General features: G+C 38.0%; 1 protein-coding gene across 12 annotated transcripts in view; it reads right to left on the bottom strand.

The window, feature by feature from the left end:
- The window catches only part of ARID1B (AT-rich interaction domain 1B), a 428,002-nt gene that overhangs the window by 250,574 nt on the left and 151,104 nt on the right, over positions 1–26,324 (bottom strand). For all 12 annotated transcript variants that reach the window (XM_087865606.1, XM_087865608.1, XM_087865604.1 and 9 more), the window contains one exon: positions 23,346–23,456. In XM_087865606.1, coding sequence (XP_087721732.1) covers positions 23,346–23,456 — 111 coding nt within the window. The remainder of the gene's footprint in view (positions 1–23,345; positions 23,457–26,324) is intronic.

Below are 26,324 nucleotides of genomic sequence, written 5' to 3'. Positions count from 1 at the left end.
CCCATTTTGCAATGGTTTTTCAAAGCGGCTCCCTGAACGCTACAGGCAAATCCCATGAGCTCTGCTCGCGACACTGCTGCCAGGTTTCACAGAATGTTTAGGGAATAATTCTGCATCTTCACTGAACCAAATCACCTCTCTAAATTCACGTCTTAAAAAATACAGGAAAGCGTTGGGTGCTTATGATTCTAAAACCATGTAACTTTGAGAAATCCAAATCCTGATTCTTGTTTACCAGACTGGGTTTTTCTTTTTATTCTTAGAGAATAATTTGGGCTCACCCCCATTTGACAACTGCCCTGTATGTCTATAAAAAATAAACACAAAGAGTAGAAGTGAAATTGCCTTAATTTTTCAGGCCTTAGTAAATAGCTGCTCTATGGAAACAGACTGGAAGGAATGCACACCCAAACCCATATAAACGAATTACATTTGCTCATAAACAAAAATAGTACTTTTAAGGGCAATACTTTGTCAATAAAACAAAGTTTATGCACATTATTTCTTACTGGTTGCAATAGTATAATTATAAAATGAAAATATAGTTTTAGTTTACTATAAATTCGGATAAATTATTTTAAGAACAATAATTCCATTATATCAATGCACAGGGGAACTTACTATGAGTCAATAAAGGACATCTGTCATACAAACAGATGCCACATCACACATTTTGTACAAAGCCCAATTCCCCACCAGATAGCAGAAATGTTGTTTGTTTTTTTAATTTTTAAGCAAAGAAATTTAGGAATTGTAAAGAAAAATGAAATAATGCCTTTAAAAAATCATAATAGTTTAAGGTGAACATAATGTTCTCAGTTAAATCAAGACGTGCATGATCTTATAGACGATTCTCAATGAAAATTTAAGCAGTATGCTAGGGTAGCCACTGAGCAAACCAGAGAAAGACGCACGGTGCACAAAATTCTCGACTCCCAGAAATGGATTACAGAAGGGCACGGGGGAGGGGGGTAAGAGCGGCACTTCAACTTCACTCATTCAGAAAGTACACTGTTCCCGTCCTGATCTAAGAAAAACGAAATGCTCTTCCTAACAACCCAAAGTGACCGAACAAAGAGCTGCTGAGAGCCGAGCGGAGAGCAGCATCCACACTGCCCCCCAGCCCACCCCACCACGCCCTCACAGCAAGTTCTTACCTTGGTGCTTTCTCAGCAGAAACCAAATCTTTATGGCCAAATGCCTCAAAGGTATGTTAAATCACTTCCCACTTTTAACAGTGCTCATGCTGATCTCACCCAACTAAACCACGCACAAAAGAAAACTAGCGGGAGAAATCTAAAGCTTTAAATATTATTTATTTATTTACTGGGCGGTGGAGTGAGGACGAATTCATGGTTTTTAAATGGCTGAAATATTTAAAAAAAAAAAAGAATGACTCAGATGACGGAGTTGACTCAACTCTGTTATACTTTTTTTTTCTAAAGACTTCTCATAAAATTTTAGTAAACTGCTAAGATTTTATTGAAAATATCTTGAGAAATAAGACATCACATCCATCTTTTTAAGAGGTTTTAAGAACAAAACCTACACAATGTAACAACAAACAATTTAGATTAGGCAAGACATCCTACAGGATGAAGGAATGGTCATTTTCTTGCTTTCACCCTTCACTGACTAAGAAGCAGAATATGAGACCCAATCATTAAAAAGAACACAAACCAAGTATTCTCACTAACACAGGAAAGAATTGTTTTGCACAGTATCTTTCCTATGCAAGAATCTTATTAACAAAAGTGTGATAAATAGTCTTTGGGGTTTTGTGTTTAGTTTGAAGCATGTATAAGTAGTTAACGATTTTACTTCACTGAAACTTCCAGATAACAACCCGGTTGGAAGAAGTGGGGGGGGGCTTCTTTATTTTTCCTTACCTTTAAAAGTAAGTGGCTTCACTAGTGAACGCACGCCCTATCACTCCCGTCCTCAGCATCTTTCGTGCTTTGCTTCATTAAGTAGTCTACAATCACTCCTTGGTTTTTAAGAGCTTTTTTAATAGAAATTACCCAGATTACTGACTTTTCCCACAAGGGGAAAGGGAGGGGTAACTATTACTTCTCAAAAGAGGAAAGAGAAAACCGGACTGTAATTAAAAACAGTTATTATTCAAAAGAAATACTAAAGACATTTGGAGAATATTTAGATACCCCACAACAAATATATATACCACAAAATATATTTGCTGAAAAGTGCTTCATAATCTCAGGGATTCTGTATTTCTTCATCTTTCCTCAAACCAAGCATGCATCCATCATAATAGCACACTACAAAAACTCAAGAGCTGCTTAGTAAAATGAATTCCCTTCTCCCATCATAAATAAAACAAATTAGCTTTACAGACCGAATGCGTAAGAGCAATGAGCAACAATAACCGAGCCATCTCCTTTTGATGCTGAAGTGTACATTACTGCCACAAAATCAAACAAATATTGAGAAAATTATTATTACTCATTCCTAGTGTTTTTCCGCCTCTTTAAGTGGGGTGGGGTTTAAAAATAAAAAGATGCTTCTAGGTGTGGGAAAATGACCTCAAAAAAAAAAAAAGTCACTCTTTAACCTTCTGCTATCAGGAAACAGCTATAACACATGGGCTGTACCATGGCCGTTAAATGTAGTGTTTAGTGAAATGAATGTAGACAACAGCAAAAGCCGAGTTTTGAAGCTGGTGACAAGTGAATCAGAAATCCTGGAACATAGTATTCAAACTACCCAACTACATTATTTTAAATGTAAAGTATAGTGCTTATGAAAATTCTAGACATGCAGAGCACTAAAATAGTGAAAGAAGTGGCTGCGCTCAAGTACAAGGGGAAGGCAGTGCCATATGCAAATTCCCTAACAGAATAAGAAATCCAGTTGTTAGGGGACTGGGGAGGGGCGGCAAGAGGAACTCAACACCAGGGTTTCACTGCATCACCATCTCCAGCAGCAAGAGCCCTCCTCACCTAACAAAGGAGGAACTCGGCCCTAAAAAGTCAGAGTTGGAAAATTCCTAGGCTGCCCTGAAATTGCCACTTATTCTCACACTGTAAATAGGAAATTATCTGAGACTCGGGAGAGAACACACATCTTAGATGTCCTTTGCAATTAAAGAGAAGGAAAAATATCCTAAGTATCAACAGACATCATCTGTATACATTCATAGGAAACTATTTTTAACACCATAGGCTGAACCCCAGGCTACTTCTCAGATATGACACCTAAGTTCTGAAAACAATGCCAAATGCATAGACCTTAAAACATTTTACACTCCGAAACCTGCCCAGTGGTCCAGGTAGGCAGAATCCTGGGACTCCACGTGACACACTCTGCTCCCCGTGGGTCATACTGCTGCTTGACCTACAGCCTGTGCCCAGGGGCCTGGACTCCGCACAGCTGAAGCTGACCTTGATATTGGTGTGCGTGTGGAAGGGAAGTGGGTGCGTCCAGAAGACATCCTAAAGGTAACCACCTCTGCAATAACTATTTCTACTAAATACAGATAATTCAAAGAGCAGATAAATAGGCAAGGAGAAAGACATGTAAGCACTTCAGCCTTCTAACTTTTGAAACATCACTCAAGCACACAGCAATCGTCCACTAAAGGTACAATTACCTTACTCCCAAAATCTCGGTTTTCAATCTATACACCAAAACCCTGCAAGCGATTAACTCTACACCTAAAATTTATTTGTACCTGTAATCTCCTGCACACGTGTATGAAGAAGTCAGATTTAAATGCTAGTTCAGAATGCACTGAAAGCCTGAATGTGAACGAGCACACTGTTATTTTACCAAAATCCGCTCCGTAGTAAAAACAAGACTACAGGACCCATAAGCTAGAAATGCACTGTCCAATATGGAAGCCATTAGCCACATGTGGCTATTTTAAATTTAATTAAAATTCAAAATTCAGTTTCTCACACCAGCCATATTTCAAGTGCTATATAGCAACATATGGCAAGTGGCTAACATACTATATGACACAGATATGGGATATTTTAATCATTGCAGAAAATTCTGTTGGACAGTGCAGATCTAGAATATCTAAAAAGTCTCTGTAACACACTTTCTGTTACAAATACCGCAAACCGGACAATATTCAGCTGCCAAATTCACTCATATAGTTGTCCTTTTGAGGGGAGATACAGAATTCACTTAATGAAAGTCTCAGTAAGAGGTTCAGCAGAGTGAGAACATGCCCATTCCTCACCCCGATTCAAGCCAAAACTGCTGGTCAATTAGAGTAGCTTGCATGGTCATCAGTCATAAAGAGCATACAAATGAGGACGGAAAAGGAATACTGTCCCTAGAGACCATCTCTAGAGGATTATTTCCCACCTGTTACTCTATGAACCAGCACTGGTCTAAAGCATTTTTTTTTCCAGTCTATAAAACTTATTGTCAAATTCTTAATTTGTAAGCGTTCTGCCTCTCAAGTACCTATGTCCAGAAATGGAGCCCTGGCTTCTGCAGAGAGAGAAGATGGGGGGGGGCGGGGAGAAGTGGCTTAATACAGGCAAAAACTGTGTGCCTACTCTCCATGCATACATGAAGAGACCTAGGACCCAACCAAAAAAGATGTCTTTTTTTTTTTTCCTGAGTGACTCGCTAGGCTTACACTTCCCTCCGCTCCCACAGGCCGTGGTGAGCGAGGAGACAAAGCTAGCAGGTTCTGCAGAAGCAGGTCCCCTGCCCCCCTCCCCAGCAGCAAGCCCCCAGTGCATGTCTTCCCCAAGGGAACTAGCTTACCCCTAGAAAAGATTACGCCAGTTTAACTTCCCTAGTATCCACTGCCCCCTCAGTCCTAGATAATTTGTAATGGAAAGTAAAACACAGGGCATGTGTCAGATACACAGGTGAATACAGAGAAATACGGAAGATGTAGAGGAAGACCCCCCCCCCCAGGGACGGGGACACACACACACACACACACACACACACACACACACACACACACACACGCTGCTCTCTCCACTAACCATCCTGACCAAATAGGCCATGGGCTTCCATGACCGACAGTCGTTCACTGAAATTTTAGTCCCCTCAAACAGGACCACTTCATTTCAAAGATCGCAAAACCAGGGGGACTATCATCGGCCTTGGACCATGACAGGCTCTGCTTCCAGGGCCCCTCTGGGGATAGGCACAGGTTCCTCTTTCTTTTCTTGATGTTTATTTTGGCTCTTCCTCCTGGTTACAGGAAAGAAGCCAGTGCATATCCCTTGATGCAGCAATATGAACTGGCTTACAAAATCAATTTTCATCTCTCAGGCAGAAAATTTAGGTTTGGTAAAGACAAAATTATCTCAATAACAAATTATATATACAGCTTTCAATATTACACAGCCTTTATATGTATAACAGGATGACAGTCCTGACTGTTCTGGATTCCCACCCAGCTTCTGGCTAAGTCTTTTAGGATGGTGTTGTGGTTAATATGTAATGTATGGCCTAGAACACACAGAAGTTCTAGAATACCATACCTGGATGAATGGCAACAACCAAAATGTCAAAAAGTTCTGCATTTAGTCTTTTTAATTTGTTCATATTGAGAATTATTATAAGATATGAATTTACAGATGACACAAAGGTAGAAATCATATTAAATACAACAGATGCTAGATTTGGGATCCCAATACATGTTAGCAGGCTTGAACAATGACCCAAAACGCTCAGTAAGGGTAAATGGAAACTACTTAGGTTCAAGTATAGGATAGATGAGACATGCACCTGCACCTCCCAACACAGGGCCAGAGTGGGATGCGGCTCCCACACTCAGCCCCTCCCATCATGACAGTCCAGAACAAAGGTGGTGGCCGACTGGCTCTAGAGCAGCCACACTTCTGCTGGAGTATTCAGTCTGGTTACGGATTCCTATTTGGAGGTACTTACACAAAATGAACTTTATCAAAGAATTAAGAGTAGGGTGGGGACAGACTTGAAACCACATAATGGGGAATATAAGGGAACTAATCAGCCTAGTGAAAACCCAGCTAAAATGAAGACTATCTTCAACTAGCTGAACAGTCATGATAGAAACAAGGGATTTCGGTTTATCTCATGTGGTTTAAGAAGGCAGAAGTAGAACCCAAATCCAAGAAAGCATTTCAAGTTAATCCAAGGAAGAATTTCCTAACAAATACTTTATGAAGCAATAAGTTCCATGTTAGGAGGCATCCAAAATGATATTCTAGAAGCTGTTCATATATAGGGTAGGGAGGGATATGTATATACTATATGAACTTTTAAGAGTCACCATTATTCTAATGACAGAATAATCAAGAATCAACAAATCATATGTAATATAAGTGGTCTCAGACCAAACAGATTGAATTGAGAGAATATTACTTCAAAAGTTACATTAACTAGGGCACTTGGATAGCTCAGTCAGTTAAGCATCCAACTCCTGGTTTCAGCTCAGGTCATAATCTCAGGGTCCTGGGATCTAGCCCAGCGTTGGGCTTCATGCTTAGTGGGGAGTTTGCTTGTCCCTCTCCCTCTGATCCTCTCCACCCCCTCACTCTCTCTCTCAAATAAATAAGTAAAATAGTTTTTTAAAAAAGTTACATTAAAACCTTTTCGAAACGTCCCACAGTTCCCCACAACTGTAAATAATCTTTCCTTTCACCTCCTATGTGAAGGTATAGTACAGGAGAGGGGCTAAAAAGAAACTTGAAACAAAAGAAATATTTAAAAAGAAAGTTATTGCTGCAGTTCATTGGGAAAGACTGGTCAATCAACATTGTCACATACAGAGTAACACACACACACACTCACCCTCCCTCTCTTCATTTTTAATATTTTAAAGCTTAGTTCCTTAGAACTTTGTCTCCTCTGAAATCATGCAAGATCAAGCAGATAATGGGTTAAGACCAAAAAATAAAGGAGCAACAGAGCAAATCTGACTGCATGTTTGAAAAAGCCTATAAAATGTTACAAGCAAAACAGGAAAGCCTGTGTTAATAATGCATAAACCAAGAGAGAAAAAAAGCTACCCATTTAATGGAATAATGCTTTTATCCTTGCAGTTAAAATGAAATAAACCATGACTATTAATCTAGTAAGACCATGTAAAAATGTAATTTTTAAACATTTACTAAAAGGGAATAGTTCAGTAACCACTCTCAAAATCAAGGCCTTGTGTACAGCAGCGTTTAAACGCTAAATACCAATCTCCTGTCTGTGGACGCCATTACCCACCCTGTCACCATAGCAACGCTAACAGTATGCCTGACTTCAAAGACAAAGATGTAATTTCAGACTTCCAGCAGCCAGAGGGAGTGGTAAGAATATTCTACCCAGGCGGTGTCAGCTGATGATAAATTATAAAAATATCCAGGAAGGTTATGAGGCGGACTGTACCACATATTCTCATATTCCTGGGGGAAGACTTATATTAGTCAAACACACTGGGAGACAGCAAGAGTAAAACAAAAAGTAAACAAGAAAGAATCTCAATGGAATCTGATTTTTTTTCTTTTTTAAAATTACACGGTACAGAGTTCCGCCTCCTTTTCTCTTGCTCCCAGGGGAAAATAAAAATAGCTTCTACCATCCCCTTTCTCATTCAAATTAAGAGTGACTGAAGATGTGCAGGGCTGTTCCAAGGGACTTGCAAAACCACCTCTATAACTGCTACTCCTACATTTGTGAAACTCCAGCATTTGTCAGAAATTGTTGTAAGCACAAGCAGGCAGCTAAGGGAGCAAAATCGATTTGCGCACTCCGGCTCCAGAAGAGCAGCTACCCTTTCTGCCACCCAATCTAATCCCAACAAACTCAAGATATTTTTTAAGCTCTCTGAAGGGAAACAATTTTCCAATTTACAGGGGTTTTTGTGTGTTAAGAAAAAAAAACCCCACATAAATAAATAAAGCTGACATAGACATTGCCGTTTCATGATTTTGTAGCTGTACAGTTTTTAAAAGCACAAGCTCTACAGCTGAGAGAGCCACAAAATGTTGAGCAAGTACCTTTCCTAGAGGTAATGAGATACAACAGAATTAACACTGGAGTTCAAGTCCTCTTGAAGAGTCTCTGCAAGGAGGAATATATCATACTAGGCCCCTTTTACTTAAAGGAAGTTATAAATGACAAGACCGGCCAACAAACGAACAGAGGTAGTCTTCCTATAATGTTTTGCTCTGTAAGAGTAAATGTATGTTAAATTATCTTTTTGTTGAATTCTGTCATACGGTTTGAGGCTCAAAAAGGTCCAACTCCCTCACAATAACAGGAACATGATTCAGCTGCCCCTTTCCAACGGGTATGATCAACAGACCCCTGTTCCCTTCTCCCTAAAGGTTGATGAATGGCCAAGAGCCAAAGATAGTTGTGGATTCAAATCAAGACTCTCCAGTCAAGATTCTTACCCCCTCCTGGGTGGGTCACTGGCTTGCTTGCTCAGCACACCCACTCTTCCTAAAGTATAAGGCAGCGCAACCAACACACAGCACAAGATTCTTCCATGGTCAGTCCTGGGGGTATAAGTGGGGGAATCACACCAGCTTCAGCATTCCTCCCACTAAAACTCTGAAGGAGCTAGAGAGATTATGGATTTTATCTTTTTCATCCTGAAGAACACATCTCCTATTTTATAATGTACTCAAGTCAACAGGTACACCCCCCCCCAAAAAAACCAAAAACAAAACTAAACAAAATACCACTAAGTTTTGCCACAAGATACAAATTGTAATGGTACTAAGTCATTAATGGAATGTTTGCATTGTAAAATTTAGACCATCACCAGACTAACCAATTAATCTTGAGTCCAAATCTTGTAACTCAAAGATTAGCAATCTTCTCCCAGAAAAACATACAACAGAAAAATGCCAAGTTCCAAAACAAAATGCCACCTACCCCTCAAAACAGAGAAAAGTCTATGAAAAATACCTTCTTCACCATCAAACTATTTCTTTATTAAATGACTTTTCATTCTAATACATATTTTATGCTTACAAAATTATTATTTTCAAGAATTATACTCTGACATGAAAATGGGCTCGATAAGCTGCTCCTTTGGACAGTTGCGGGATTTATAATTGTGACAGTTAAGCAAGTTACAGAAAAAACAGCTAATCATTCATTCATTTATTTATGTGACAGGATGCCAAACTTAGGCTCGTGATAATCATCTCAAATAAAATGAAAAAACTTCTTTAACGCTATAAAAAAAAATAAGCCAGAAAGCCCTTATTTTGGCCTCAGTATTCACTTTTTTCACAGGAGCACCGTATATGTTCCTTTACAGACTATTTCTTTTACAAAGTAATAAACATGATATTCCACCCTTAAGAAATGATGGTTTCACTTTATGTTAATAATTATGCAACCTCATTTCCCCCATTCTATCTAGATAGTCAGGAATGAAGCCTTAGTGTTTTCTTCCTTTTCTTTAGGATTTTAAGTAATCTTTATACCCAACATGAGGCTCGAACTGACAACCCCGAGATCAAAAGTTACACGTTCCACCAACTGAGGCAGCCAGACGCCCTGCAGCCTTAAATTTAATACTGATTCATGGTAACTGCATTATCATGGTTTGTTTACTTCTCCTTTTTTTAAACATTTTTTTAAAATTTGTATTCCTCTTTGAGTAGTCTCGGTTTATACAAATGTTTTACTGTAGGTCAGCTGAATTCCTATTTAGAAACACACAGGTTATAAATTCTATGTAAAAACATCACAGGAGATGAGAATGTTCTGTCACAACAGGACTCTTTCAGTTAAAAGTGGCCATTGGTATATTTAAAAATAAACAAATTTATTTATAATTCATAGGGACACATGTTGGAAAAAGAATGCTTTTTCCAAGATGTTTTTAAACACTTTTATGGATGAAGAAATGTACAGTCTTAAATTTTAATCATTAAGTTATACAGTATCTGGGTCATAATTTTTATTAGAATGCCACAGTATAAAAACTTCGAACAGAGAGGCTACAAAATGAATTCTATTAAATTTCACATAAGTTTGTTGTTTTGGTAAGAAACTGGGTTTATAAGTAAATTCAAAAGTAAAACTGGTGATGGTGAGTATCGTATACAAGGGATATGACGGGACAGTCAATAAAAAGGTTGGAAGAAGTAAAATATATTAATCTATTTACAACTGTAAAGTAATATTCATTTCCTCTGTAATTCGTCCAGGTACCTTTTCACTTGCTACCACTGCTAGCTAACTATGCTGGGCTTATTAAATGAGCATTTGCAGAAGGTCCCTATTTGGGAAGTATAGTTTAAACATGAACAAAGCCAACTGTCTGAAAGAACGGTCCTAAAAAAACAAGATACTTCCGAAGTGTTCCCACTTGCAAAACACCACCTGACTCGCAATAACATACTGACTGTCATCTAATCAACTGGGATGAAAAAAGGCAGAGAATTCCCAAAGGTGTGTTTCCTATATGAAAATAATTATTTATGCATGGTCCCCTCGATCTCTCCCCTTTCCTCTCCTATGTGTATGTATTATAGAGACAGAGACAGAGTGAGAAATGTATGGACTTAGGAGGGTATCTTAAGGTTTTTTACCTGATTCACCACCTTCAGTCTCGTCTCCCACTGACGATGTGTTACCAGTCACAGCTGGTTATTCCTGGACAACCAGTAGGGTTCATATGGTTATCTGTCTCAGAAATCTGAAAACCCTTTGCAAAATCTAAGGAGTTTATCTAAGGCAGACTTCACTGAAAGCAAGGTAGATTTCTATCTGAGCCTTTCCTTACATCTTCTTTTTCTCTTCTCTCTCTTCTTCTAGGTGATTTTGCCACTCACTGATAATACCATGAGCTAGAAAGAGCAAGGAAAAGTAAACTCCAATCACTGCGGCCATTCATTTAGTTACCTACACAACTTTGACAATAATGTTGGGAGGACCGATCAGTACTGTTTCGAATTACAACGGATTTAATATAGTTTTCACATACACGTGTCCTTCTGTTATGCGGTAAATAAAAAAGAAGAATACAAAATCAAAACGAATGCAGAAGAATCCCAGTGGTATTCACACCAACACACTGCATCAGAAGAGGTTCACACCAACATACTCCATCAGAAGAGGTTCACACCAACATACTGCATCAGAAGAGGTTCACACCAACATACTGCATCAGAAGAGGTTCACACCAACATACTCCATCAGAAGAGGTTCACACCAACATACTCCATCAGAAGAGGTTCACACCAACATACTGCATCAGAAGAGGTTCACACCAACATACTGCATCAGAAGAGGTTCACACCAACATACTGCATCAGAAGAGGTCTGCAGTACCAGGAGGTCCAACAGTGGACTCACAGGCCAGGAGTCAGTGAGTAAAGTTTTAGCCAAGAGTTGGCTGCATAACTGCTGTGACTCTACAAAGTCTCTGTTCCAGGGCTCTTCATCCAGAGGAAAGGAAAGCTGAATCTCAGGGAAGTCTGGAAGACTAGCAACCCTAACAGGCCCTGGCCTCTAGGTGAGTTTCAGAAGAGGAGGAGGGGCAAACAAAGGTCAGAAATTGACAATTTATTGAGCACTTACCTGTAAGGCACGTACTGCACGAGAGCTTTTACGTATGTTACGGCTCATGAATTGGGAGGGGTAAAGGTGAAGCATCAAGGCAATAAAACTAAACTGAAGTATGTGTGAGTGTGCTTTGTGAACCATAATGTGCATAGTTAGTACACTTTTTAAAATCTGATACCCCAAAAAAGGGCCAGAATTTCATCAAAGATGGCTAGAATTTTAATAACTTGTTTTCATCCCTATAAAAGTAGAAAGTGCACAGTTAAGTCAGAAAAAAAGTAGTAAAAATAAAATCCCTCATGAAATCACTGAAGAAAGCCAACGGACTCTTTCCCCTCCCACACCAGGTGCTCACGAGTGTGTGGTAGTGGTGTTCTCCCCCCGACACGAGCAGCACCCCAAGGCACGGCGAACACCCCCGAGCGCCTTGCACAGCAGGCTCACGTCATTTTGATACAGCCATCACTGCTCCTACCTTTTCAAATACCCCAAACTTCCACAGAACGGCAAAACATTTCTGGGCTATTACACATGCTAACAGTAAATTTCGCAGATTCTATAGATGGTTCTCTGAAGATAAAAGGAGAAGCTATATTAAAGTATTTTAAATAACGGGCATTCTGAATATAGGTATGTTTTCTTGTTGATTTCTTACTGCTGAATGTCTTACAGGAAAGAACACTGATAATAAGCTACCCTAAATTTTATTTTTATGTTATTCCTACATCTAACATAAAATCTCAAACATGGGAGGCAATCAATAAATGACTGTTAAATGTAATTGAATTTTTCGGTGTAAAGTGAAATCTTGTGCATAAATCGAGGATGTCAACATTTAGGCACGCTAGCTAAGGAAAAGCATAAATGTAGACTATGAAAATGCAGAAACACTTGGGAAAATCTGAACATATTCGTATTTATTCAAGGACACTCATAATTTTAATCAAAACTGGCAAAAGAGTGTTTAAAAAGAGAGAAGGTCTTAGGTTTGACGACTGGAGCTGAAGGACACTCAGGTGTGTTGTGGAGCAGGTGCGAGCAGACAGCTGCTATAAGGGAGGGAGCTACACAGTCACCGTCCCTCCACCACTGCTGGAACCTTGAGTCAAGGTTCCTGCCCTTGTGGATTCTTTATTTTCACATCTGGGAATTACAGCTTCAAAAAATCTGAATCAAATTACGTAAAAATACACACATTTTAATAACTCATTAATATTAAACCTTTGGCTCTATCTTTATATAGGAAGTGAAATGACTGTGCTTTAAACACTGAAAAGAGAAAAGTAGGAAGGGGTTTGATTTAAAAGACAAAAACAAAACAAAAGCAAAGAGAAAACTGTTCTGAGTTCATGGTAATCTCCCTAAGGCCCCATTTCTACTCTGCTGGGATTTAAATGTATCACAGAAACTCAAGGTATTCAAAGGGATAACCATTTCTACAAAATAAAAGAGAACATCTTTCAAAAAGAGCATGTGAAAACTAGGTTCCCCCTGCCCCCTCCCGCTGTCACATACCCTCAAAAGAGAAAAACAAACAAACAAGCAAAAAAAACATTACATTTGTATACTAGGCTCACCAAAGCACATACTCAAAATAAGTGTCAGAAAAGGAGAAATTATAATGAGATAAATGAAACGAAGGAATGTTTCTCCAAAATGAATTTCAACAAGAACGAAGTCTAAATCATTCCAAAGTAAGCCAGACAAAGCAATATGAAGTAACCTGTCCCTACCCAAGGAAAGGAACAGATTAGGATATAAACTTATTGGACTAGCCTACAAGCAAAGACAATGGGACCAGCCATGAATCATAATTGACTTATATCTAGTTTCATTTATTTTTGAGATTGCACTCCTATCTTACTCCATGTTAGAGTTAGAAACGCTCTGGTACGATCTGCTGAGCTGTTCATGCAAACTCTGCTCCAATATTCTTCAAATCATCTCCAAGAATGTACATGAAATGTAAAGTTATAGCCACTGCTAACATTCTTTCAACATCAGTTCCTATTTATGGCAATGTTTTATCTCTTATATAAAGAACTATACAAAAAATAAGACATTGGTAACAAAGATGAAATGCTTTCTTTTAGGAGTTGTAGAATTCAAGCAAATTTATTCAGGATTTGCTTTTTAATCTCATAAAATCCCTGGGTATTCTCTTCTCCCCAAACCAATTCCCGCCACCACTTCCCTGTTTGTCATCAATACCAACACGCATCTCCTGGCCACTCAGCTTAAAAAACTTAAAAGCGTCTACCATTCATCCCTCCCTTTATTTCAACAGTTTTCTCCCTCTGCATTCTCACTGCCAACACTTTTTAATAATCTGACTCAACCTCATTAGTGAGATAATACACTAGCCTCTAAAGCTCTCCCTGCCTCCAGTGGTAATAAAGGCATTTTGAAAATAAAGGCTTTGCATAAATAAAAGGCAGGGAACAATTCCTACTTGTCTTGGTTACCTGAAAGTACCAGACTTCCAAAAATGGAAGAAATGGGGGTGGGGAGATCTGGCTTTGAGCAGACAAAACAGATGTCAGGAAGTGCATGCAACTCACACCTATGATACTCACGAAGACCCACCCTCACTCTGGGCACAGCTATTCTCCTTTTACTAGCAGTTTCCAGCGTTAGTTAACTGAAATTTTTACTTACATAAAACAAGACTTTAAAAAATGGTGTCCAATAAATTATTATACATAATTATTATTTTGAAGCCAAACTTCCTCCAGATACAGGTAATTACAAAAACGGACCACATCCTTTTAGGGTCATTAGGAGGTGTTAACTAGATCACTGCACTTCTCAACTACCGGTACCCATGAGAAAAATAAAGACTGAGGAAGATCCCTTCTTTACATGAGAAATTTCTGGGGAAAAAAAAGCAAAAAAGGATCAGCATCGGGGCATAAGTCTCAGACGGGGGGGCGGGGGCATTGCTGTGCTCACACACGCTGGCCTGCTTTCAGAGAAGACATTACCTGTGGATCAGGCACAGCCTACGTGCCACTGTGTCCATGGACACCATTCTGTGCTTCGACAGAGAGAGGGCTAAAATAACAGGTGAAAGGAAGACTTGTAACATACCATGCTACCCAGATCAAACCAGGGAGCCCCAAAGACAGGAAAGAAGGAGGAAGGAGGGAGGGAAAGAAAACACAAAATATAGAAATGCAGGAGACATTTTTCATGAAACTGACTTGGGTACATCGAGAACAAATGGTGGTTTCCATGTCCTTGGATTGCTAATATTTCCATTCATGGTAAATCTGTTTAAAAACCACACAGTGCTTACTCAGTTACTTTCTAGGACACAAATGTAAACCTGGAGTGTCAGAAGTGAGTGGAGGCCTCAGAGAGAGACCATGAGGGTCTTCCTTCCACCGGCATGAAATTAAAACCAACTGCTTATTATTGTGGTTCAGAGGACCGTCTCCACCGGGTTCCCATCGATCTAGTGGGAAAAGGCAGTAGACTTTGCATTACTAAGGTAAGACGGCATTGTCCTGCAGCTTCCTTGTTTCTTGTTCCTACCTCCCACTTTACCAGGTGGTCATAAAGACACCTGGTATATGTACTTCTCAACGTTTCACATGAACTTTTCTCCTTCTCCCGAAACTCCCCGATACTGGAAGACCTCAGACTGCCAAATTGATCCCCCAGTGGGGAGAAGGAGAGCTCTGCAGTCTCAAGATGTTGCAGATCAAGTCCACAAGAAGGCCCTTGGCTCTGCCATGACCTGTGCAATAAAGCTATTGACTCAACTGGGCAACCCCAAATCCCTAAATATGTTCAAAAGTAAACGGCACCCAAAAATGGGAAGGGAAACCATTACTGGAACCACACAGGAGCTACTACTGAAGGGGATACATGAGCCAGAATCTTCGCTGAGACCTAAGCCTGTTTGTCCTCAGCGTCATCATTAGCACAGGTGTCCAGATCAAAAATATTACTTTTTCAGAATAAAGTCTTCCTTCCATACAAGTCATTCTAAGCTGCCCATTTTCTTTTTGTGAGGAAAAAAAAAAAAAGGGCAAGTAAGATAAACTACTTCCAACTAATCATTTTTATAATGATCTGATATAGATATTTAAACATATTATTTACTACTATTCTGGTCTAATAATTGGGTACTATTTAAACCAAGAGAACTCTAGAAAATGAGCTATCTATCAATAGTGAATGCTAAAAATTATGTATTTAATTTTAGAATGTTCTCACATGCACTGAACACAGACATAACGCACAATGTATGCACACAGATTCCACTATACACGACTACTACCCCGAACACTTAGAAAATTCAAATGATAGCCTGATAATGAAATAAAGTGACAAGACGCACGCACCACAATTTAACATTGGATAAAATTTAGGTCCTGTGGAAAGAGACAACAATAGTACCTGACAGCTTTTTTTTTTTTCTTAAATAGAATGCATTATGAAGAAAAGTGGTTGAGAAAGCTTAGTCACTTTTTTGTAGCTTAAAGCTTTTTTCCCCTCTTTTATTCCAGGCTTAAACAAAGTTCAGTGGGGCATCAAACTGCCTGTTTTAAATTACAGTCTGTATTTTAAAATAGAATGCATGCACGGCATGTTCCTGAAGCTAGGGGGTGGGAGTGTTATTCACGGAAAATTGAAGGCTTGTTGAGTCAATAATCTTCTTTCACACAGTAACAATTTTCAGCTAAAATTTCTTGACCCAAACAAAGGAAAACAAGACCATTCAGTTATTTTACAACAATTTAGAGAAGGCGAAAGAAAAAGATGAGAAAGAGAGACACTTCTAAAATCCTACATTGTGAGGGAAGAATAAAAAATTTTGCTCTCTACAGATATTTATTTCCTCTCCTAAACTGACAGTTAATATTAAAAATAGTTACTTCCAGTCCCAAAGAAAAATAAAAGCAATTAACCAGTCCACACATGTTACTATGAGCTCCTGCTGGTTATGTATCTCTTATTGTATGTTATACAACATAGACATCTGCCTTCAGTTACCTACAAAGTGGAAATTTGTAAAGTGAAATCTATTTCCCACCTACCTTGGGTAATACAAAGTAAACACGTTCGACCCCTTCCAAGAGCCATACCTGCATATTCTGGGGAAAGCCCACTGACCTTTCTAGATACCAGTGAATAGGAGGGGCACCCTGAAGAAAGAAGGAAGGAGGCTTTCTAGCTCAACATGCAGAGAACTGCCTTTTGTAGAAACAGCAGGTTCGAATGAGAAAAGGTATCTCTGAACAGCAGTCGTTTTTTTCGTCCTAGCATAAAAATTTTAAATTAAAACCTTAAGGAGCCACACTGCTTGACAAACTCTCCTACCGGAGACCCCATGCGAGAACTTCACACACACTGCTTTTTGTCCTTTATGCTAAGGCCAAACGCTACTTTCTCCCTTTTGTGCGCAGAGACGGCTCCGCAGTCAGAGACGCCCGTGTGTCCAGGTGTGGTTCTGCGACTATTTGCAGAGAGACCTGGGAGTTGCATGCGCCCAGCCTGGGGGGCCACAGGGAAGGCTCCACAGCCTCACACAGCTCATCTGAAGAGCCGCAAGCTGCTTCACAATCCTCCCATCCCCAATTTGTTACCACGCGATCTGTATGCCGACGTTTCCATCAGCCGGGAATATCTGCATTTTTCATCCCTTACTTAATGAGCCTCATTTATCATCTATAGATCATAGTTATCCTTCTATTATCAAAACCAATATCCTGCAAATCAGTTATGTTTCAGCCTCTCTTCATCTCCAATTTTGTCTAGTGTCTATTTTTTATAGTAATCCTTCATTAATTTTTTTAGAATTGACAGTCCCATAAAATGGGTTGAAATTCATTTCCCCCATATTTTAAATGGAAATCTTCAGAATATTATGTGAAAAAGTTTGCAGGGGGTATGCTTAGTTAAAACGTTTTTAAAAGTTAAATGGATTTTTAAAAATAACATATTGCCACTAAGCAAATATCTCAGCTATAATAAATTTAGAATTATCCATTTATTTCAACAGGACTGAAGATCTCAATTTAGAAACACTTTGCACACAAACATTTCAGTTATTTAAAAGCAAACTCCAGTTCTTTTTAAATATTAATGTATTCAAACTTTCCATATATTTAGCCTGCTTTTACCTGGATGAAATCCAAACTGGTGAGGTTTTATTGAGTATTCATTTACAGAACAAACATTTAAGTGGAAGATTATTTTAAAAGAAGGAGAAACCTACTTTCCCACTTCCTACTATTTCTTACCTTGTTCCAGTTCAGGAATTATCCTCTATTTTCAAAATGACTACCAGTATCACAAAAATACTCGAGGGGATAAAATTATAGAACATCACATCTTAAAGAAATAATCCACGTTAGGAAATTACATTTGTTAAAGTCACTATCATTTTTCCTAAATTAGGACTTTCAAGTAAGGTCTTCCTTTCTCTCAACCTTGATCCAAAAAGAATTGATGTCTCCACATGGAGTAGACCAGTTACTAAAATTACATATAGGAATATGGTAAATCCTTGGTTAAAAAAAAAAAAAAAAAGCCAACTATCACGTGTTCCATTTAAAACTTTACCAAGATATCAAAATGTATCTGCAACTTCAGTTTTGAAACTATGCCACAGATTAGCTGGATCTGCAGATGCTCGACCTGACGAGGCACCATCCTTCAGAGAACCTCCTGCAACCTTTCATGAAATGCTGCTCCCTCTCTACAACTTCTGTAGCTCCCAAACTCAATGCACTCTACTCACATTTCTAGAACACTCATAAACAGCTTACGTCATCAGCTGCACACAGGAATTAGCAATGCTTAAACACTGTGAACAAGTGACAACAGATCAGACTTCTCTTTTATTAACTTATAATTCTTTAAATGTTCAGAATGATTTGAGAAGGATCAAGCAACAGAAGACAGCTACATTCTTAACCTTTTACTGAAAAACATTTAAATCAAGTTCATGATACAAATAAAAAAAGTGTTGGAAGAGTTCATTCAGCAGCCATACATCTAATTCTTACCTGGTAGATTTCAACTTTTGCGAAAACCCGCCATCTAACAGGCTGAGATTATTTTAACGATTTGTATTTTTAGTTGGGTTGAAAACTTGGTAAAAAGCAAAACCCAGTTAAAAAACGGTTCACCTAGCTTTTTCCAATAGTTTCCAATTGTTCGCAGGAACTGTATTATCAAATCCACACACTTAAAATGTCCCTATTAACATATCATCAATATTCATATATGCTTCCGAAGTACGTGACCTTTTACCATTATCCAACATAAGTGTCATTAAAGATTTAAAAAACAAACACACACAGAGTATTCTTTTTCAGGAAAGGCAAATCATTGTAGGCTCTGTTGCTAACACCTAACCCCCAAAGAATATTCTTGGTAATAACAGTTTTCCAACCATCCTCTTTCAGGCTTCCAATATCCTGTTTAACACCCTCTATTTCAAAGAACAACCAGCATTTACTACCTCCTTCCTTTCACAAAGGACCAAAAAACATATGTTTTATCTAAACCTCAATATGCCTTTCTAATTGCAAACTCAACAGAAGTACCATAAGCACTTTTCCACACATCATTTAGGGTTTTTTACTAAACTCGGAAAGATAAAATCCCTTTTCATGTTGATCTCTTTAGATATTTCCTATTTAAAGAAGAAAGGGTCAGAAGGAGGATTTTAATGACCTAATGGGCTTCTCAAAGGCTATTAGAATGTGAGTGATCCCATTCTGTATCTTAGGTAAACAGAATAATGGACCTACTAACCTGAAACACAAACCGGTGTCAGGCCTCTTGCAAGAATGAAACAGATTTGCTCTAACCTGAGGAAAACGAATGGCTCTTCAGGTCCCTGGAGGAGAAAGCTCTATGTGCTTAGATCAAGGAAGAAAATCAAACCTTTTGTTTGTTTACTTCCTTGTATACATGCTCATAAATATTTTATTAACAACATATCTGTGCCATATTTACTGAAATTATGATTATTGTTCCTGTCAACTTATTTTTACAATTAAAAGAATGTTTTCATGCTACTAAGAAAAGAACGTTTGCCATGCTACTTTTAGCTTAGTTATCCAAAAGTGCCCACTTCTTCTATGGAAAGTTAAGGTTACCAGTTAAAATTCAAATGTCATTTTATAATAAAAGAAATGGTTTTGACAAAAACCTCACCCTGCTAACGCAGAGAGCACCCTCATATGATCCTTTAGTATCAGCAGCATTGGAGAACATAGGCTCTCTACTGCTATCAAGTCAATACCTTGGGAAAAAATCCCTTTAGCAATGAAACGAAAATTCTGATACTAGAGAAAAAATGTGTTTAAAAGTTTTTACATAAAATCTATTAAGAAAATACTGAATAAGACATAATAAATATTCTAAAAAGATCCTCGTCTAATAGGGGAGTCAAGACAGCTATAAAAATAAGTGTAATAAAAAGATAAACAGTAATGGCACAAGCAATGAAAATACATCAAAAGACCCAACAAAAAAAGGATATTAAATAATATTTGGGGAGTTATTTTAAAATAGAAATTGAGATATACTCAGTGTTTATTAGATAAAGAGTTAATAATTTATAGCATTTTTTTTTTTTTGGCCCTCCACAGTGTATTTTGCTTAAATGCTGGCTTCATTTCATATCAATAATAGAGGTAGAAAAAAATACAGAATGTGCTTGAATTTTAAGTGATACTATTCCCAGGAGATAGAGTTCTTCAAGCTACTTTTAATATCTGCTATATGCTAAGATTTGCTAAAAATGGTAATATCAAGGGTATGTAAGCTAATGTATATCAATTGGGGGAAAGCTGTATGATTAAGAGGTAGAGCAGTAAGTGGATATTATTAAGAAAGATCTGTTCTAAGCTTAGGCCTGAGTGAATTAAGTGATAAGTAAATATCACTGATTATGGCCCCAAGACAACAAGAGGACAAATATTAATTTATCAGTTATTTGCTTTACTGTGGATGATCTGAAGATCTAAGTCAGCTGGAACATAACTGCTTTAGCTTCGGAAGATCACCAAGAATTTAATGACATGCAAATACAGACACCAGTTCAAACAACAGTGAGTGGACAACTTACTGAGAAATCAAAGTATAGATCTAGCATAAAGACATTGGAAATATCTTGATTTCTTGTAATAGAAATTTAACCATGTAACAAATATGCTAAAGAAAATATCACACGTGCAGAAAATACTACAAAATCTATCTCGAAATAATAAAAAAGATTAAGCAATAACTACTGGAGAAGCTTCCTTCTTCACAGCCACATATACAATAAATAAAGCTTAATAATCATACATTAGAATCGCTATACCACATTTTTTAAAATGTAAAGGTGACACTCACAATTTCCTTAGTTCCAAATTACAAACTAGAGGTTACAAATATGATGGATTGCCTTTAAGTAAGAAGACAAAATTTATATCATTGACACTTGAATAAAAAATGCAGCATAAATCTACAAACTACCCAATAGGAAAATCAGATATAATACAGTTTCATGGTACCTACAGTATCAACTTAACCAAGCTGGAGAACTAAAATACTTAAAGAAGTAACACTAAAAACATACGGATGTTAAAGCCAAGTAGAATACCAAAAAACTTCTCCGCCAAATTGTGATTACCTTAATTGTGGGTAACAACATACTGACGCAGCATCCGCATAGCTAAAAACGCATCAGTAAATCCCGTACAGAGACTTTCTACACAAACGAAGCCTGTTGAAAGAAAAGTGTCGTGCTAAAATGCATTTAAGTAAAGCCAATTTTCATCTTCACAGATTAGCGGCAGGGGTGGGGGGTGTGTTAGGTCCACCAGCTGATCTATGGTTTGTTCTTTATTCAGTAACTCACACACCCATATACTCACCCCAAAACCTGGAAATTTTGCTCTCTAAAAATTATTGAATGTTACTGAGTCAGTCAGCATCTTATTTACCTGTGAGTTACAAAAACAGAAAGAAAATACTAATTGGGGCGTCTCTTTCTTTTTTTATTAGCTCGTAAGAAAATTTATGTGAACAACCTTAGATCCTCTTGGGAATTAGGCACGGTAAAGCGTAAGGAAGAAAGCAAGCCATTATATGCATACAAACAGAACAATTCAGAAAAACTTAAACTATTGATGAATACATCGGGTCACTTCCTAAAATACTTTTAGCCCCCTTTGCAATAATCAACTTAAAAAGCGCCATCCCAGCGCAGAACTCTTCCATAAGTTTTCTGGGACGACCACGTTCCACTCCTTCCCCAGCTGTGCTGTAGAGCGAGCTGAACGTCAACCACCCATCTCAGCGCAGAGCCTCGAAGGGAAGCATGGCCCAGTGAGTGACTCCAAAGTTCAAGTGCATATGAGGAAAGCAACACACCACAAACTTTTCTTATAGCTGCATAAAAGGTCTATCAGTTTATAACAAATTTTTCAACATGTGTAACAGTACACTTTGCCAGCCAAAGGCACACCCTACAAAGTTGGGTTTCTCTAAAAACAACAAAAATCTGGTGGGAAAAAGAGTGGAATTCATTGTCCATCTGCTTCCCGCGAGCCCATTTAAATTTCCTAAAACCACAAGCCAATTTCCAAATATTCAGCAAATGTTACATCATCAACAGTGCTCACCTACACACGCGCACACACAAACTACAGGCTCACCGAGCTGTGAATCACCCGCTAACGAAAAGGGCTTACAGCACAAAATGCAGAATCCTTCACCTCTCTCACTCCTTCACAAACCAAATAACTAGACAATAAATACTCCAATGTGACTACAGAATGACCACAATAAATTTCACCCACCACAGAAATAAAAGCTAAAAAATTAGGATGTCAAAAACACGAGCATCAGCTTCCAAGATCCTCCACACCGGGCAGCCATGACTTACCTTCTTCTCTAAAGCCACACGTAACTCAAAAACGGGTGCCCCACGCATGCCAAACGTCATGTAGAACATTCTTTACAAACGCTGGTTCTCAAATGTGTAGCAGTAATATAATAAATCTTAATGCAAAATATTTGAAATTCAAATTAAAATCATGGCTAGCCTGAACTCCCATCTTAAAGAAAACTTAATAAAGATTAAGGAATATTAATAATTCTTCAAATCAAAGTATTTTAACAAGAAAATAAATATAAAACTTTATTTGCACAGATTTATTCTTTTAGTTCATAAGGAAAACCTCATTTAAATCAGGCTGCTCATTAAAAACACAGATGAACTATTTATGGGCCTCAACAAGAGTCCCTAGAATGTAGCCACTACTCTAATCAATATATAGCCCAATCACCAAACAGTATTTGCTGGTAGAAACACCTAGAAACTGCTTTTGCCGAATTTAAATGAAAATACTTTCTTTTAGGTAGAAAAGGATTGGGTGATTTCTCAATACATAAAGTCCCCGAAGATATTCAAACTACCGCCGGATGCTTTATCTCATTCATCACTGATATCTTTTGCCAAGTGGGAATTTCTTTACATTTAACTCTTTCATTGGACACCACTGCCCTGTATCACTACCAGAAAGCGACAGGCTAAGCAAAGCAAACTGTACAACAGAAACACCTTTCTGCCACAAAACCCATCCGCTGAATAAACCTTCCAACTGGACTAAGACATACCTACAAATGAAAGAGACTTATCCAAGACCACATAGCTCTTAAGAAGAAAGCCCTAAAAAATTTAATAATAAATCACAAATATATCTGAAATCTAGAAAGTTCTCCCCCAAGTCTTAATATAAAGTAGAACAAACAAAAACAAGAGCTCTTTTAAAAATTTTTTTAACTCATTACATTTCCAAATCAGCACATTAATGTCTTACTGGTAAACTTGATGGTCTTTCTTGTTGTATTAAGTTCAAGTCTTCATGGTTAGGTTTTCCAGGAGCCAAAGGAGGTTGAGACCTAGTTCCATAGCCTTCCTGAGACATGTCCTAAACAAACACAAATATAAAGTACTTCATAAATATCTCAGTGAGTTGTAACCAAAGCAAAGCAAAGGCTTATCACAAACTATCAACTGATATTACATTTAAGCAAACATAAAAATATGTTATAGCTATCATTCAACACTTTATCGAAAGTAGAAACAAAAGACAAAGCAGTGTATCATCAAGAGCAAAAACATTTATTTCTTTAATTTTAAATCTATATATATATGTACACACACACAACTAAATTTATTATGAGACCATACAGACTAAACACTGTATTTGAGTTTTGCAGGAAGGTAACAGTCAGTAAAAGATGGGGAAGGAGGTCAGCAATGATCAAACTCTCTTTTAAACCAGAGCAAACCAAAAGCTCATGTTATTGCTTAATTCTGATTTTGGTTGAGCTGCCTTTAATATTATCTTGAAAATGTTAAAATAATTAATGAAAACTTTATTAACAACTGACTTTTAGTATGTCCTCTCGATAACCCACAAAACAACATAGTTATTAAGCTCACAGTATCCTGGGGTTTCTACAAAACCAATAAACATTCATGTACAGAATTCCATATGTTCACGTGGCATAGTTTCCAGAGAACCACAATAAAGAATAAAACAGCAGTAGGGAAACAAACACGCCCAAAAAACCTGCTGAGGTATGAGAAACTTATCATTAACATGGCCTTTCTGGCATCCTGTTGAACACTTTTCCAGGAGGTATTCTGCATGGTTTCAGTATTATGCTGAAATACTGTTATATAAACCAAATACCACACCACACCAAACTTACTATAGTCCCAATCTCTAGCTGTTTAACTATGTACGCTCAGCTACTAAACATTCTACCACCATTTACACCCCAAAGTCAAACAGCAGGACAGAATATAAAATACTTATTATAGCATGTCTTAATTGGCACTGAAAGTTGAAGAACCAGTTTCTGAGAAAAAAAGAATAGAAAATATCACTTAAAAACAAAATTTTCTCCCTTTCCCTGTCAGTGCTAGTATTAAACATTATATACAGGTTCTACTTCTCCTGTTAAATTCTCAAAATATTACTTTAAAAATTAATGTTTATTAGTTGAAGCCCTATAAAAAGCTGCTACTGCCCCACCCCTTTCTCACACAGTATACACTTAAAATTACATGGCTTCTTAAGCCAAGAAACTTTGGACCAATAGCTAGTACTACAAAGTACACAAACGGTACAAACTAGATTTAACTAGCCAAGTGCTGGTTTTAAACAGGCTCTGTAATAAAGAGCATGCCAATAATACAGCATTTCCCAAGCAACCCTCCTAGGCTTTAAATAAAGCTACACACACACACACACACACACACACACACACACACACACACACAAAGAGTTCATCAAAATATCTAACCTCTAAAAGGAATGCATAATGCCCAGTCAGTACTACGCTTTTGTAAGAGAGTTAAAGCCCAGCTGCCCGGGTTTTAATCTGGTAACAGTTAGGTGAGGCCTCAGTGAGCACAAGCAATCCAGGACACCCAAAAGGGTAGCTCTTCAATCTGGCTGCCAGCAGAGGGTAACAATTAGGCTGTGGGGGACAAAAGCCGAGGCTGAAAGATGATTACCACTCGCACTGCCCCCCTGCCCCCAGCACCGCTGCTTCCGGATCCCAGACCTCCACTTGTCACACAGACTTCCTGCTGGGGGCCCTGCAAGGTTCCTTTAGATGAACAGTGAGGGTTTCAAATCAAGTAGGGCACAAGGCCTCCATTCAGGGCCTTCACCCTGGTACAAAAAAAAAAAAAAAACAAAACAAAACCCACAAAGGTGCTGGACAGCCTCACAATGGGCAAACAAATGAGCAGACCCCCACCAGTTCCTCAAATACACGCGTGTGCGCACACAGAGTTTATGGGCAGTGCTCAGACATTTTTTTTTTTAAGTAAACGTCGGTTAAGAAACAGGAACAGACTCACATGCCCTATGCTTATTAGCCTTTTAAATGTTTTTTATTTTGTCTTTGTAGCTAAATGAACTGATTTTTAAAAGAGTTGAAAGAGACCATTACAACTATAATGAATACACATTTCAATTTAGATACTGTTCCCCTCTAAAATAAGCAACACTGAACTAATAGAGTATGAAAGCGATCAGAACATTTTACTATGGCTTTACATTTCACGTTTTAAGGCTTTAAAAGTTCAAAATAATTAGATTCTACCAAAGTCTCACACACTATTCCTAACCACAAGAGGATTTCAATTATTGAATTCAGTTGGAAATAAAACTGAAACAAAATTTAGTGAGAATTGCTGAAACGGGAACTTGTTCTGCCTCAATTTATGTTGAAACATAAGGATTAATTTAACTGAGACAACATCCAGAAAAGGTACCAAGTTTTAACCTAAAACAATCATCATCTATATATAATTCACACGGGGACTATAAAGTCTACATCTGGCAGCTTTAATAAAGATAGAAAGGTTATATTCTGTAACAAACCTGAGCTTTTCCCCCTTCACAGCTGTATTTATTTTCTAGTAGGTACTTATTTTCACCTCAAGAAGAGTAGTAGTAATGAGTAATTTAATAGACAACAAGAGGGCAATGTCAGTATCAGAAAATAAAAAATACGTTCAGCATCACATTTTATTTACAAATGACAAGACACAGCCTTACATTCTTAACACATCACTGCCACTTTGGTTATTTACAAGTTGGAACTAGTGCTCACTACTGTGCACACCAGTTTACACGCACGTTATCCCTGCACTCTTCCGCCGTACACACACAAAGCCATGGCTATTTGAGAGAGTCGCTCACTGTGATAATTTTGCAATACAAAAGAACCACAAGTGGGGAATGCGGTTTACCCCTTCCCAGTTCTTTATC

This window comes from Ursus americanus, chromosome 11, assembly GCF_024610735.1.
Source record: "Ursus americanus isolate L20-20 chromosome 11, mUrsAme1.1.p, whole genome shotgun sequence".
Taxonomy (NCBI): domain Eukaryota; kingdom Metazoa; phylum Chordata; class Mammalia; order Carnivora; family Ursidae; genus Ursus; species Ursus americanus.
The sequence above is the reverse complement of the archived record's forward strand: the minus strand, read 5'-3'. Positions and strand labels throughout refer to the sequence as shown.